Here is a 15,078-nt window from a genome sequence, read left to right as displayed (position 1 = left end):
TTTTTGCGAATCAGCTAGTTGTTTGCCAATAATGCTCAGCCCTTATGGAGCAATGACATTCTATTGCTTTAGAAATACTTTGTCCCCCACATTCTCCTCCCTGTGTTTAGGACATCCGTGGTCCAGAACTCAAAAAGTCTTCTCTTGCAGGTACTGTAGCTTTTTTTGCCCATTTGCAGAGCAGAATGCGAATGCAGCGGGTGCCGCGAGTCTGGGCCAGTGTCTCCCTTTTGGAAGGTGCATAACCACCTTTTTGGGGTTTATTGGCAGGTACGGGACTCTGCTCAGTCCTTCTTAACAGTCCACGTCCCGCTCTACGTGTCCTATATTTATGTGACAGCGCCGAGAGGTTGGGCATCTCTTGAGCATCACACAGAGATGGAGTTCTCCTTTTTCTACGACACTGTTCTCTGGAGAACGGGTAGGTCCGAGGCATTTGAAGGGATTTATTCTCGGGGGTTTTTCTTCTTTTTCTTAGTTTCTGCACTGCCACCGCAGTTCTGAGCACGGGCATGCAGGCTGACTCCGAGTATGCCTGCATTTGTGTAAGCTTAGCAAGGGGGCTGTCATTTCCCCTCACCCTCTCTCAGTTGTCACTGAGCCCCAGAAAGTGCTGCAGGCAAAGAGCTATCTCTTCATCAGAATCTCCGCAGCCAGGCAGAGGTTGCTCCCTGTGGGATATTTGGAGTGATTTCTCCAACACTTTTCAGTGATTCTCAATTGGGAGCTGCAGTCACATTCCTCAGCCTCCTGGCTCTCATGATGGACTTTTTCCCATAGTATCCCTAAGTCATAGCTGACTCACTGGAGGATGATCCCAATTAAACCATGGCTTTTTGGAGTTCTCTCAAATGCTTCTGGAGCTATGTGGGGCTGACAGAGCCCATCTGAGGCCCGACTGTGCTGTGTGGCCTCCCCAGTGACTGTTCTTGCTGTGCTGTGCAGGGATTCAGACGGACAGCGTTCTCTCAGCCCGGCTGCAGATAATCAGGATCTACATCCGTGAGGATGGCCGGCTGGTCATCGAGTTCAAGACACAGGCCAAGTTCAGAGGTGAGAGCATTAGAGCTGAGAGAGGAAGAAATCAATGTACAAATACAGATTTGTTCTGAAAACACAGGTAGCAGAATAAGCCCCTCTTTCCACAAGGAGTCCCTCTGTGCTGAGGTGTGCAGTGTGGGGTCTCCTCGTACTGTGCCTTATCTGTCACCTCCTTGTCCTCACCCCAGGGCTTTTCGTAATGGAGCACCATAGCCTCCCAGATGTCAAGTCTTTTTTAATGACTCCAGACCACCTGGGAGGGATCGAATTTGACCTGCAGCTGCTGTGGAGTGCTCAGACTTTCGACTCTCCCTACCAACTCTGGAGAGCAACCAGTTCTTACAACAGGTGAGGATGGCAGGTTCAGTTGCCTTCAGCAGCTTCCCATAGCACAATGTTCTTAAGCAATGAACATGCATGTAGGTAGCAGCAGCAACAGAGCTGTTTCAAATCCAGGCCTGAGAGTGCAGTCCCTGTTGTCCTTTCAGCAGCCACAGCAATAGTGTGGAGTGGTCAGGAGCTGGCCTTGCTCAAGGGCTCAGAGCTGGAGCACGCAGGGAGCCACTCTCAGGGCTGAAAACACTCCTCTACTGGTTGTGTGGGTAGAGGGAAAAATCAGTTCCTCTCCTTGTAAATGCATTTTTCTAGCAATTAAGCCAGTGGGTAGGTAGATACCAGAGGTGATGATGTATTCAAGGTTGTTCTGCAGTCTGTAAGTTTAAAGCAGGATTTCATGACCACGACTGACTTAATCCGTAGCGCTGTGCTTGGTGGAGGTGGGTATATTAAGATCTAGAAATATTTGGTTCACTTTTTTAAAAAATTCATTTTCATTATTAGTTCTGTCTGTGACTGTTTATTCTTACAGTCTGTGCTCCTTGCACAGAAGGGTGAAAATGACAGAGGGTCAAATTAAACACCGCAGGTCAAATTTGTCCCTCCTGCAACTGCTGGAGTAGGTGGACATGTCAGGGGTGAGGGAGAGGGTCCTGCTATGCACTTTGTCTTGCCTGCGTACACCAAGTAGAAAATGGTGGATGTTAGGCAAACACATCAGCTGGGGGAACAGCTTGGAGTCCCGTTTGGTGACTGCAGTGTCTCCTGTCTGTTCCCAGGAAGGACTACTCTGGAGAGTACACGATCTTCTTAATCCCCTGCACTGTGCAGCCCACGCAGCCATGGGTAGAGCCTGGAGAGAAGCCCCTGCCCTGCACAGCTCACGCTCCTGAGCGGTAAGGAGTCCCCATCATCACAGCAGCAGGACAGTTTCAGTTCATTTGCGGTTGTTTGGTACTGGTAGGTGTGGGACATGCTACAACAGCAGCAGGAAGGGAAAAGGGGAGGGGAGGAACCTCCCCTTTGGCTCAGGGGTCCCCCTGCCACTGAGACCATCCCCTTCAAGGTGGTGAAAGATTGCTGGTGGCCAGAGTGCTCCAGACAGTCTGTAGCACAGCAGGGTCTGTTACTCCTGAGCACAGGTGGGTGTCTTTGCTTTCTTTAAAAAAAAAAACCTTTCTTAAAAAAAGTTGCCTTCATCTGTGTGCCTGCCTTTCCTCTGTCATGTCTAGCAAGACTGTGGGCTCCCAGAACAGGGGCTGCCCTGGGCTGTTGTACATCTCAGCCAGAGGTTTCCAGCCTCGGGGCTGCAGAAGCCCGCGTGGCCTTCGGTTGTCCCCAGACAGAAAGAAAATCAGACCTGTTGGGAGGAGGCTTCAGCTGGTCATCCAGAGCCCTGCACCATTCCTGAAAACCTGGGGCAACAAGTCATCTTGGGTTGGGTATCACCGTAGACTACACTAGACTAGAAATAGTGAAGCAGGGGGGAAGAAAAGTGAAGCAGATGATGTAGGTAACTTCATATGCATCCAAACTAAACCTCTCCTTTTTCCTTTCCTGTCCCATCTCTAGATTTTTGATCCCAATTGCGTTCCAGCAGACAAACCGCCCAGTTCCTGTCGTCTACTCCCTAAACACAGAGTTTCAGCTCTGTAACAACGAGAAGGTGTTTCTGATGGACCCCACCAAATCTGAAATGTCTCTGGCAGAAATGGATTACAAAGGGGCTTTCTCAAAGGGTAGGATTTTTTTTTTTCTTTCCTGTTCTGCTTGTACCTCACGTTTCTGTCTTCACAACTTCCATTCCTTGGAAAGAGAAGGGTAAAACCTAAATTAGGCTTTGCCTCTTTTACAGCAAGAAATGGCATTTTGAGTATGTTACAGCCCTGTAACAACATGACGAGACAAGAATGTGCTTTGGCACGGTATTTTGTCATCTGCACACACAAATCAAAGCCCTTCAAAACCCACAGCCACATGTAGTTTGGTGCAGTTGGCTCCAACAATGGTTCTCCCGTTGAACTGGACAAGAATTTAACCTGACCGTTTTCCCCCCAACCCCCTCAGGGCAAATCCTGTACGGCCGCGTCCTCTGGAACCCCGAGCAAAACCTAAACGCCGCTTACAAACTGCAGTTGGAAAAAGTCTATCTGTGCACGGGCAAGGATGGCTACGTGCCTTTCTTTGACCCAACAGGCACCGTCTATAACGAGGGGCCCCAGTATGGCTGTATTCAACCCAACAAGCACCTGAAACACCGATTTCTCCTCTTGGTAAGTTTTCCATTGTGGGCAAACCCACGATTTCCAGCATTGTGTGTGATCACGTCCAGAGAAGTCTGGTCTCAGCCTCTTGCTGACCTAACGACCTGGGAACTAAATGGCCTTCCGGCTTGTGGGGAGGGGTTGCACATATTAATATTTTGCTGGTATTAGCTGTTTTAGTCCGCATGTTCTCATTTGCTTGACTGTCCCAGGTGACATAGCACGGTTGTTTTTCTGTTCGACTTCCCCAGGCACCCCCAAACTCCCCAACATCCTGCAGAGTCTCCAGGCAGACCCTGCCACCCTTTGTGCAGCTACAGAAAACCAGAGCCAGAATAAAGCGTGGTGGCCGTGCTAATGCTTCCCTCATCTGTGAGGGGTCTGAAATACTTGGAAATGATCTGCTTTCTGTTTCTTTTTCTTCCTGACCACAAACAGATTCTGACTACAAAGGGATGAGAAGTGAAATGTGGAATTTTTGAAGTATTGGGCAGACAGATGCAAACCATGGAGACAAGATCAGCTTTTTCTCAGTCTTTATCCTTAGTCTAAAAAAAAAAAAAAAAAAGAAACCAAAGAAACCACAAATAAGGAAGAAAAAGAAGTACCAAACTTAAAATTTCCTGAGATCTCTACTTATACCCTGGCTTGGAATTGATAGGACTGGCACCATATAAAGGGAGATTTATTTACCAGTTAGACAGATACTCTTCTTGTGTAAAGCTACGATAAGCTCCCACTATGTGTTCAGCTCTTACTACATGCTTTGTACTTAGCATTTGCCAGCGTCCTCGCTGGCAGCCCCGTTCACAGGACAAGGGTAACGTTAATGGTGTTAGTTTGGCATGCATGTTTGAGCAGGCTGGTTAAGCTCTTCTCCTCATCTTCAGCTCTACAAACCTAATATTGACACCATCAGTGCTAAAACAGTGTGAAGTGTCTGCAAATCATACAGATCATAAATCTTTTCTGCGCAGTAAGCAGAAAAGGCCGTACCCACGTGTAGGTGCGGGCATTTGGTTTCAATTTCTGCAGCAGTAGGTGGGTGCTATTTAGTCACCTGGCTTCTGGCTTCCCTTGGGAAAGGTGACAGCGTGCACTCCTCTTCCTAACACCTTTCTGATTTCCAGGACCGAAACCAGCCAGAAGTGACGGATAAGTATTTCCATGACGTGCCTTTCGATGCCCATTTTGCTTCTGAGCTGTCCGAGTTTCATTCAGTAAGCAGCATGCCCGGTGTCGATGGATTTACCCTCAAGGTGGATGCTCTCTACAAGGTAGGTACCAACTGGTATCAGTAGCCCAAAAATCACTTCTCTGTCCAGGATGTCCCAAATGCTTTGTGAATTGTAGGCTCTGGGCCAGACACTGCCTAGAGAAACCAAATTCATGCTAGGGTAGGTCTTGCAGCCTTCTGCAGTTTAATGGCAGCCGTCAGCCAATTTTTCTGATGGGCTCCATGAAGCGAGGTGGCCTCTCATACAGGTGATGGCCTGCATTTGCAGATGGTACTGTAGCAGCCCTCTCCTTGATGTGCCTGGGTATGAATGTGAGGTGAGACAGCGGAGTCTCTGTGGGGCAGTGGAGCAGGTGAAAGGTGCCCTCCCTTCCTCTGAAGGGAGCTCAGAGCTCTCTGCCCCCCTTCCCAATTCGAGGTTGCAGTTCCTCTGGTACGCAGAGGCTGGTGAGGACGAGACTTAGAGGAGCAGAGCAGGTTGTGGCAGAAAGAGGAGAGACACAGAGGAAGCTCTCAATCAAGGGCAGAATTTTATATCCTGGTTTCTGGGCTTCTTTTGTCCCTCCCCCAAGAGGCCCTCTTTGTAACTCAGTGACCTCTGTCTGCTTAAGGGGTTTCTTGGCATGGCTGGAATTGTACCATAAATTAACAGCAGAGCCAGTTAAGAAGCAAACTCCAGCACAGAACATGGAGATGAGGAATTTTTTCTGGTGATTAAGATGATTTTTTTCCAAAGCATTTGGGAAAGAAGCTCTTTAAAAACATATTATTAATGTTCCTGAAGTAACTATTGCAGTTGCCAAAGACAGACAGCAAGACTGAGCACCTCACTTGGTGATAAATATTATCGCGGGTGCTCATAAAAACACACTGAGCTTTTTTGTTGGTATTTGCATGAGTCAAGAAACGGGACCAAAAAATGCAGGCAGCTCTACCTTCGATTAAGGAAATCGGTTGATCTAAAAGCTGTAGTTAAAATTTCCTGCGTGCCTCTCTCCCCGTTCTTAAAGGTGGAGGCTGGCCACCAGTGGTACCTTCAGGTCATCTACGTGATTGGCCCGGAGAGCATGGCAGGGCCCCGCGTCCAGCGATCCCTCGCTCGCCGCTGGAGACGGGACTTGGTGGATGGTGAAGGGAGGCTGATGCTGGATGACTCCTTAATCTACGACAACGAAGGCGACCAGATGAAGAACGGCACCAACATGAAGTCGCTGATCTTGGAGCGGGAGGAAGCCGCTGTGGCAGCCTCCTTATCTCAAACAGGGGCTTCCCTGGGGAGCGCCTTCGCCGCCCTCGCCCTGCTGCTGCTGGTGCTGTCGGGAATATGCCTCCTCACCCGGAGGTGTCGGAAGCTGCGGAGGAAGCGGGAGGCTGCCAGAGCCGCCCCGGAGGAGCATCCCCTGAACACCAAGGTGGAGCTGCCCAGGGGAGCGGGGAGGGCCCTGGACAGCCGGTACTGCACCGTCCGGAACATTAATATCTTGCGGGAAACGGGGGGCGCCTGCGAGGGAAAAGGCAGGAAGGTGAAGCAGGTGAACTTGGAAGTCAAAGTCCACAGCAATTTGCACGATGGAACAGAAGTTTAATGGAGCACACGCGCTTCGGTTTGGGAAAAGCTTTTATATAAATTGGAAAAAAAAAAAATCAAAAAAAGAAAAGCTAAAGAATGTTATGCTGGTATTTTTATACTCTCGGGAGTGCTGTCGGTCACCTTGGTGCTGCCAGGGCCAGGTGATGTGGGGCTCTCCATCTGTGCCTCCACCATGCTCCTAAAGCTCAGGCTCTGCCGCCGCCCGGGGTGGTGTGGGGCAGCGTGGGGACACCATCATCCTCCCCAGCAAGGAGAGGGAGAGCCACAGGGACCCTCCACTCCTGAGACTGGGGGCCGGTTCCCCACCTTGCTGGGGAATACAGTGAGAAAAGCAACATCTCCTTGTTCCGTACCCGAGGCGAGTGGCTGTGCTTAAAACGGGGCAAAACCCTATGGAAAACCAAATACCGGACCTGGTGCCAGGTGGCTGGGGATTGGGAGGGTCACAGTGGGGCGGTGGGGACACGATTGTCACTGGAGAAGGTGTTAATTGTCCTATGTCGCTGTGCACTGCAGAGTAAAGTTTGACTATTGCCCGTGATTAGGGTGTCCGTTCCCTGCGCCTCCAGCCCCCTTCTGCTCCCCGGTGGGGCGCGGGGCGGGTGGCAACCCCACGGGAGGGCGGTGCTGGGTGTTCTCACCACCGAAGTTCGCCGGTGGCCTCGGGATGACCGAGGCTTGGGGCTCCGCACCCCCGCGCCCGGGGCGCCCGCCGCGCTCCCCGGTACCGGCACCGGGAGCTGCGGTACCGCCAAACAGCCACCAGATGGCGCTGTGCCGGGCAGTGCTGCGCTGTGTCCGCCAGAGGGCGCCATCCCGAGAGCGGGGGTGCCCTGCCGTGCGCCTCCGCGCCCGCCAGGGGGCGCCGCCGGGTGGGGCCAAATCTCTGCGGGCCACGCCCCTAATTAGGCCGCCCCCGCAGTCACGTGCCGCGGCGGCGCAGGTGCGCCGTGACCCCCCCGAGGCTTCAAAACCCCCGCCCGGCCGCCAGAGGGCGCAGCGTCCCCGGGGAGGAAGGCCGGAAGCGCGGCGGCGATACGGTCCCGGTCCGTGTCTGCGGGCGGCCCGGGGGCCCTACCGGGCTCGGGGCCCGTCTGCCGTGCTGGGCTGCTTCCCGGAGCCGAGCGGGGACCGGTGCCTCCGGGCGCGCTCCGGAGCAAGGATGCCGCCGGCGGGCTCCGGTGCGGGAGGGGGGGCACCGGCCGCTGCCCGGTTGCTGCCGCCTGAAGCTCCGGTCCCGGCCCCGGGCGCAGCGGCCGCGTCTCGGCCGGGGGTCCCCGGCAGCTCCTGGTTCCTAATACGGGCTCGGCCCCCGCTGGAACCCTGACCCGGCGACCGGCCGCGGGGGCTGCAGTACCGGGGGGAAACGGGGCCCGGCAGGACCGGGGGTCTCCCAGGGCGGCCGGTGACCCCTCGGGCCGCCGGGCTCCCTCCTCCCGCCGCAGGCACCGGCCGGTTTCTCCTCCCGTGCCCGTTCCCGGAGCGGCCGCCGGCGGGCGGACCCCTCGGACCGGTGAGTGCGGGAGCTGCTGCGGGGGGAGCTGGTTTGCGCGGGGGCTCCGTTCAGCCGAGGGCCGGTGCCGGCAGCACCGGGCGCTGGGGCGGCTCCGAGCTCTGCGCGAAGCCGCGGTTTTACCCAAACCCCTTGTTTTTCAGCTCAAAACGCTCTGCGGCGGGAGCAGAGGCCGCTGCAGGGACCCGCTCCGGCTCCCGCAGCCCCGTCGGTGGATGGTGCCGCCGGGCACGGGGAGCCGCGGCCGTCCCGGTGCCGCCGGTCCTTCGGTCGGTGTCGGCGGCCTCGGCGATGCCCGTGGCCGTGCCCAGGCGCGGGGAAGGCTCATCCCGGCGGCCCCGGGGAGGCCGTGCCCGGTGAGGTGAGTGCCCCGGGGTGGTGGGGAGCGGAGCCGGGGCTGCGCGGGGGCACCGGGGCGCTCAGCTCCCGGGGCCGGCGGGTGGCGACCCCGGCGGGGGTCTCCGCAGCACCCCCCCGGGCCGGGTCCGGGCCGCGGGGGGCGTTTGGGGCGGCGGGAGCGGGACGTTTCTGGTGTCCCGTCCCCGCGGGGGGTGCGCGGTGCCGGGTCGCTGCTGCCGAGGGTCCGGGCGGAGCTGCCGGTGCCCGGGCGCCGCGGGTTCGCGGGGCGGCAGCTCGGGGCCGCGCGGTGCCACCGGGAGCTGGTGGTCCCAGCCCTCTCCCTCCGCAGGGACGGGCAGAGGCGCCCCGGGGACCCGCGGGAAGGAGCCGGGCCGCCTGCCCCGTGCCCGGCTGGTGACAGGGGACAGCCCAGCCTGTGCCTGCCCGAAGAGCCCCCGAGGATGCACGGCTCCAGGTCAGCTCTTGGCACCCCTTCTGGTTTGGGTTTGGTTGTTGGCCTGGGCTCCCCTTTGTTTCAGGTCCAGCTCCTGGGTGGCTGGGACCCTCCTTTGTTCCTGTACCAGTTTGTTTCTGTTCTGGTTTCAGGTCCAGCTGGTTTGCGGCTCCAGTTCACCGGTGCCTGCAGGACATCTCGGGTCCAGCTCATGGATGGCTCCCCTTGGTTTTGCCTCCACTTGGGTTTCATCTCCTCCAGTTCCAGTTTGGTTCCAGCCCCTCCCAGCTCGTGCTTGTTCAAACGATCCTGGCTTTTGCCCGGGTCGTAAATCAATCACTGTCATAACTTGTATATGAATGGGCACTGTCATAATTGTACACGCGTTGACTAATTGGTTTATTTATTGTTCCATAACTATCACGGTGAATAAAGAATTGGACGTCCAAAGGTGGTGTGGAGAGGGCTCTTTTGCCCAGAGACTATCTCAGACATTTAAGTCGGCCTGGTGCATGCCCATATCCCTAAGTTTGGGGACAAACGCGACCGGACCCCCACCTCTGGTGGGGGTCCACGCACCCTGCCCACCCCCTTCCCACCCAGACCCCGACACCCTCCCACCTCCACCCCCCCGGGCTCCCACCTGCCCAAGTTCCTGCCCCCCCCCCCATCCCCTGGGCCACTGTTTTGGGGGCTGAAAACAGCCCCCGGAGCCTCTGTTTCCAAGTCCCCAAAACGCAGCACTTGGTTGTCCTCCGAGCCCAGAACTGTGGGCTCCCCCAGCGTTTGCAAGCACCGAACACACAACTTAGTCTTTTTCTGAGCTCCAGAAATCCCCGGGCTCTGCCCCAAACCCGCCCCAGAGCTCGGCTGCAAACCCCCGGCTGGGCCCCCGTGAGACTCGACGCCGACCCCCGGCCCCGGCCCCGACCCTGCTCCCAGTCTCTGCTGCGGCCCCCGAACCTGCTCCTCGGCTCCCAACCCGCTCTGCTGCCCGTTCCCGAGTCCCCGACCCGCCCCAGGCCCGCTCCCGAGCCCCCCGCTCCCCCGGTGCCGCCCCGAGCCCCCGAACCGGCCCGGGGCTCCCGGCCCCCGCCGCTCAGCCCCGACACCGGCCCCAGCGCCCGAGTCTCCGCAGCCCCGGCCGAGCCCCGGGCGGTACCGGGACGGGCCCGGCCGCGGGCGGCTCGGACGAGGTCGGGGTGCGCCGGGCTCCGGCCTCCAGGCTTTATTTCCCGGCGCCCCGAACCCCGCCGGCTCCTCCGCGGAGCCGCCGGCAGCGCGGCCGCTCCTCCGGGCCCCGCCGCCCGCCCCAGCCCCCCGCTCTCCCGGCCGCGGGCCGAGCCCCCCGCGCCTCACCTGCCCCACCGGGGGAGCCCGGCCCGGCCCCGGCGGCGCCGGCGGCAGGGAGGGAGAGGGGAGGGGGGGAGACGGCGGCCGGCGGGGCCCAAATAGCCTCGGCCCCGCCCCGCGCAGGCGCCCTGGGGTCCCGCCCCCTCCCGCGCCAGGCCCCGCCCCGCGCATGCGCCCCGCGGCCCCGCCCCTCCCGCCCCGCCTTTTCCGCCGCCAGAGCGGCCCCGGCTCCGGCGGCCGCAGAGGCCGGTACCGGGGTGCGAGCCCGGGGCTTCCTCCCGGGGCTGGTGAGGGGGGGACGGGGCCGGGGCTGGCGGGCGCGCTGTGCCGGTGGTGGGCTCCGGGGTCGGGGCTGGGCCTGGGTCTGGGCGGCCCCGTCCCGGCGCCGCGGGTCGGAGGAGTCGCGCCGCGAGGTCAGGCCCCGGCGGGGAGCGGCCCCGGCTCCGGCGCTGCCCGCTCCTGCCCGCGGGGAGCCGAGGGCTGCCGGTGCCGGGATAACGGCAGCGGCTCCGTGCGGGCGCTGAATAAAGGCTGGAAGCGGCGGCGGGGCGGGGGCTGCCCGTGGCCGGGCCCGGTGCGGGGCTCCAGCGGCACCGGCCGGGACCGGCCCCGCTCCCCCGACCGGAGAGGGGCTGCGGGCGCTGTCGGGGGGCCCGAGCCCAGCCGCGGGGCCCGGTCTGATCCCGGAGGGGCCGGGCTGTCGGTGCGAGCCCCGAGGTGGCCGCGGGAGCCCGGGCTGCGGCCCCCACCGGGGCCGGGGCTCTGCCCTGAGCCCCCAGGCAGGACTCGGGCTCTGCTGCTCCGCTGGGGCTCGGGACACACGAGCCCGGGGCCGAGCCCCGAAACGCAGGACTCGGTCGCTCTTTCTGAGCCCAAACACTGGGCACAGCGCACCCCTGCTCCGGGGGGCTGCCGTGAATCCCAGAACACAGGACTTGGTCTTTCTCTGTAAGCCGTAAAACTGGCCGTGCCCCACAACACAGGACTCAGTCTCTGGTTTTGAGCCCAAAAACTGACCAAATTTCAGTTCACCTGGGTTCAAGCCCCCCAAATGCAGGACTTAGTCTCTTCTTCTGAGCCCAAGCACACAGGACTTGGTCTCTGTTTCAAGCCTCCAGAACGCAGCACTTAAGTCTCTCTCGAGTCCAAAATCTGGCTTAGTGGCCCTGGTTTCAAGACTCCAAACCGCAGGACTAACTTAGTCTTTGTTTCTTGGCCCTAAACCTGGCCACATGAGCCTGGGTTTGACTCCCACCTCCAAAACGCAGGACTTACTTAGTCTCTGTTTCTGAGCCCCAAAACACAGGACTTAATCTCTGTTTTCAAGCCACTTACTTAGGTCTCCACTTCTGAGCCCTAACCCGGCCAAATGAGCCCAGTTTCAGGCCCCCCCATCCCCCAAATGCAGGACTTTGTTTCTGGCTTTGAGGTGCAAAATGCAGGACTTAGTCTCTGAGCCTGGCCCAAGGAGCCCCGACACACACAGGACTCTCCTGTGCCACAAACTGGCCAAACGAACCCAGTTTCAACCCCCCCCCAAACACAGCGCTTTGTTCCCCTTTGTGAGCCCAAAAACTGGTGGGAGGAGAGAGGAGGGAGGAAAAGGTGAAAAAAGCTCGTGGGCTGAGTTAGAAGCAGTTTAATAGCACAGTAACGCGACACAACAATGATATTAATAACAACGGGACAAGGACGCACACGATAACGTGACACGAGTGGCTCTCAGCACCCGGTGGCCGGTCGCCCAGCCCGTCCCGAGCAGCGCTGGCCCGTCCCTGCCCCGGCCAGCCCCCGTTCCCATCCCATCCACGGCCGGAACGTTCCTCTGCCCGGCCGGGCTCGTCCGTGCCCCCCCGCTGGAAAAGCCCCGGCAGACGCGACACCCCCCAGCCCCGCACCCGGCGTGTTCCCGGCGCCGTTCCCGCACTGACACCGGCCGCTGCCGGGAGAAGGGAGCCCCATCCCGCCGGGCCGCGCCGCTCGGGAGCCCCGCACCGCCCCGCCGAGCCGGTCCCGACCCCCCCGGCAGGAGTCGGGTCGTGCCGCAGCCGCTGCGCGCCCCGGAGCCGGTCCCCGAGCGACGCGGGGAGGGAGCCGAAACGGAGCCCCGGAGGCCGGTGCTCCCGCCGCTTCCCAGGAGAAGCTGCGCTCCGTCCCTTGGGGACGGCAGCGTCACCGCACCCAGGAACGCCACGCACGCTTTAGTCAGCAACACATTATTACAGAGCCCAAAGCCCTCCATCAGCCAGCGGGGGCTGAGCCCAGAGCGCGGTTTGTTGGTGGGTTTTTTTTATACGGCTCACGCTCAGGTGGCTAATGAAAATACCAATTTCCCAATTTTTCTTTAATTTTTTTTTTTTTTTTGGCATTTCAAGCCTGAAAATACATTTCTCTTCTCTCTGGGAAGAGACACAGATGTGCTCCATCTTCCCTGAGTAGGTTTCAGCGCACTCCCCAGCTTGCTCCCCCATCAAATCATCCTGTATCTATGTATATACATATATAAAAACCCCCTCAGTAACCTTTGGGCAATACTAACTCCCTCCCGGCTGCTTGCCTAGATTTGACTTTTGCTCATTCCCACACATTCCTTACCCAGCGAGGTGTATTTTATTTTTAATTACTCAAGCAGGAAAGCACATCCTGAGGCAGGAATTGGGTTCTCACAGGGGAAGGACCCCCGGTGTCCCACCGCAGTCCCCTCCTCCCCCCAGCTCGCGCTGCCCCCTTACCATGGTCTGAGGGAGAGGTGCAGGGGCAGCAATGGAGCCATCTCTCTCTCTCCTGGGGGGCCGGGGACACCCCAAACTCCAGCCCACCCCAGCAGCCCAGGCTGAACTCTGAGCAGGCTCAGAAGAGCCACCCGCATGTGGGGAGAGCCTGAAAATCAACCCTAAGAGGCACCTGCTGTAATTAATTAAGAGTTTAGGAAACCGCTTGTTAAAGGAGAAGCTGCTGCCTGGCCCGAGCAACCTTGCACCATTCATGGTGTCCCACGCACACATTTACTCCAGGTGCTTCCTCCTCCTTCAGGCTCCGCCCAAGGTTTCCCACAGTGAAGTCTCAGGTGTTGGATTTCATAAAATAATTGATTTAATTGGAAGGTCGAGCAGCAAGAACAGCCCGGGCTGGGTGCCTCCAAAGAGCGGGACCCTGACAAAGGAATCCCTGAGCAACAATTCCCTTGTGATCCACACACCATCCACACGTCTCCAACTCCAACAGTAATTTTTGGTCTGAGGTCTTCTAACATCTCATTGGATTCTTCTCCTGTGTCCAGGCAGGCTCTTCTCTGGTTAATTTGCAGTTTACATCAAGGGTTGGAGCCTCAGTATCTTCTGGTTTATGTTCCCTGTGCACCTGCTCTTGATGGCAGAACATGGGGAACCAAAAAGTCCTGGACTTGGGAGAAACATGACTAAAACATCAGTGTGATATCAAACACTTTTCCATGCTCAAAGACTAAATGCAGCGCTGTGCCAGCTGCTGGGAAACTGCTGAGAAGAATAACTTTCTCACAGCCTAACAGCTTCAGCAGATCACAGAATCACAGAATCTTAGTGGTTGGAAGGGACCTTTGAGATCATCGAGTCCAACCACATTAAAAAAAAAACAACACACACACAAACAAACAAAAAACCACAACACACAAAACCAAACAAACAACAACACCCCCCCCAAAAAAGAAAAAAAAAAAAAAAAGCACCCACCAACTAAACCCCACACCTATTTACTCGTGCCAAGTAGAGCCAAGCAAACAGCACAAATCACACCAAATTATAATCTTAAGTAATTCACTCTACTTAAAACTGTCCAATGCTACCAGTCAAGGCACTGGGTCACTCCCAGGCTGGTCCCACAGCCCCAGTGCACAGCCCAGAAGCTCAGGGGTGGCCTGGGGCAAGCCCCCACAGTGAGGCACAAGCCCACTCAGCCGTGGGGATGCTCATGGAGATGTCAGAGCACCCAGAACCATATGAGACACCATCATGTGGACCAGGGCTGGTCTCCTCAGCATGGCCAGACTCCTCACAGCACCTCTCTGGGGCTGCACACCAGCAGCACAACCAGGCCAGCAGCTCCAGCTCCAGCTCCACCACAGTGAGGTTAGGGGGACTCCCCATGGCCAGCATGGGGACTCCTAAAGCCATCACTGGTGACCTGCTGCTCTGGGGATGGCTGCAGGCTCCAGCCACCGCTGCCACCAAGAAATGTGGTGCTTTAGGCACCCCAGGGGAAGGAGGGCAGCAGCAAAACCCAAACCCTGGTGGTTTCAGTGGCTTCTGACCTCCTCCCTGCACCCCCTCTGCCCAAAAGCACCCACACCCCAACCCACCGTCACATCCCCTTCACTCCCTCCAACTCCAGCCAAGCCCACCCCAGGTGCAGGTCCTTTCTCATCAGCTGGGGAGGGCCCACACCTGTGGGGCTGCCCCGATGCTGCTGGGAGCAGATCAGGAAAAGAGAAGGGAAAAAAAATGGGGGGAAAAAAAAAAAAGGAAAAAATAAATAAGAGGAAAAAAAACAGGAAGAGTTTTTTTAAAAAAAAGAAAATAGTTTTAAAGAAAAAAAAGGGGAAAGAAGAAAAAAGGAAAAAAGCAAAAAGTAAAAAAAAAGAGAAAGATAAAAAAGAAGGTAAAAAAATAAACTGAAAAAGAAAAAGAAAAAAGAGGAAAAGTACAATTAAAAAATCACTAAGATAAAAAGTGGAGCTGCAAAAGAAGTGAAATGAACAGCAGACCCACCCACCCACCCCATGGGCAGCCGGTGGTGAGGAAAAAGCCAGTGAAGAAGCAAACCTGACCCTGCAAAGCTCCTGCCTAAGGAGAAAAACAAAACAAAACAAAACACAAATCCCACAAAGAAAGCATGCCAAAAAAAGAATAGGAGAAAAGCAGCAGCAAAGGCCACTGAGCTGCTGAAGAGCAGCAGACGCAAAGCACAGGGCAG

At 57.4% G+C, this 15,078-nt stretch overlaps 1 protein-coding gene across 1 annotated transcript in view; it reads left to right on the top strand.

The window, feature by feature from the left end:
• Positions 1 to 7,009, top strand: part of FRAS1 (Fraser extracellular matrix complex subunit 1) — a 175,063-nt gene extending 168,054 nt beyond the window's left edge. The window contains exons 68-75 of the mRNA XM_074154995.1: positions 271 to 421; positions 946 to 1,053; positions 1,230 to 1,389; positions 2,157 to 2,273; positions 2,950 to 3,116; positions 3,445 to 3,650; positions 4,772 to 4,918; positions 5,889 to 7,009. Coding sequence (XP_074011096.1) covers positions 271 to 421; positions 946 to 1,053; positions 1,230 to 1,389; positions 2,157 to 2,273; positions 2,950 to 3,116; positions 3,445 to 3,650; positions 4,772 to 4,918; positions 5,889 to 6,464 — 1,632 coding nt within the window. The 3' untranslated portion in view covers positions 6,465 to 7,009. The remainder of the gene's footprint in view (positions 1 to 270; positions 422 to 945; positions 1,054 to 1,229; positions 1,390 to 2,156; positions 2,274 to 2,949; positions 3,117 to 3,444; positions 3,651 to 4,771; positions 4,919 to 5,888) is intronic.
• The last annotated feature ends 8,069 nt before the right edge of the window (positions 7,010 to 15,078 follow it).

The sequence above is a fragment of the Numenius arquata genome, chromosome 10, assembly GCF_964106895.1.
Source record: "Numenius arquata chromosome 10, bNumArq3.hap1.1, whole genome shotgun sequence".
NCBI classification, from domain to species: domain Eukaryota; kingdom Metazoa; phylum Chordata; class Aves; order Charadriiformes; family Scolopacidae; genus Numenius; species Numenius arquata.
This window is presented reverse-complemented; position numbering and strand designations above follow the sequence as displayed.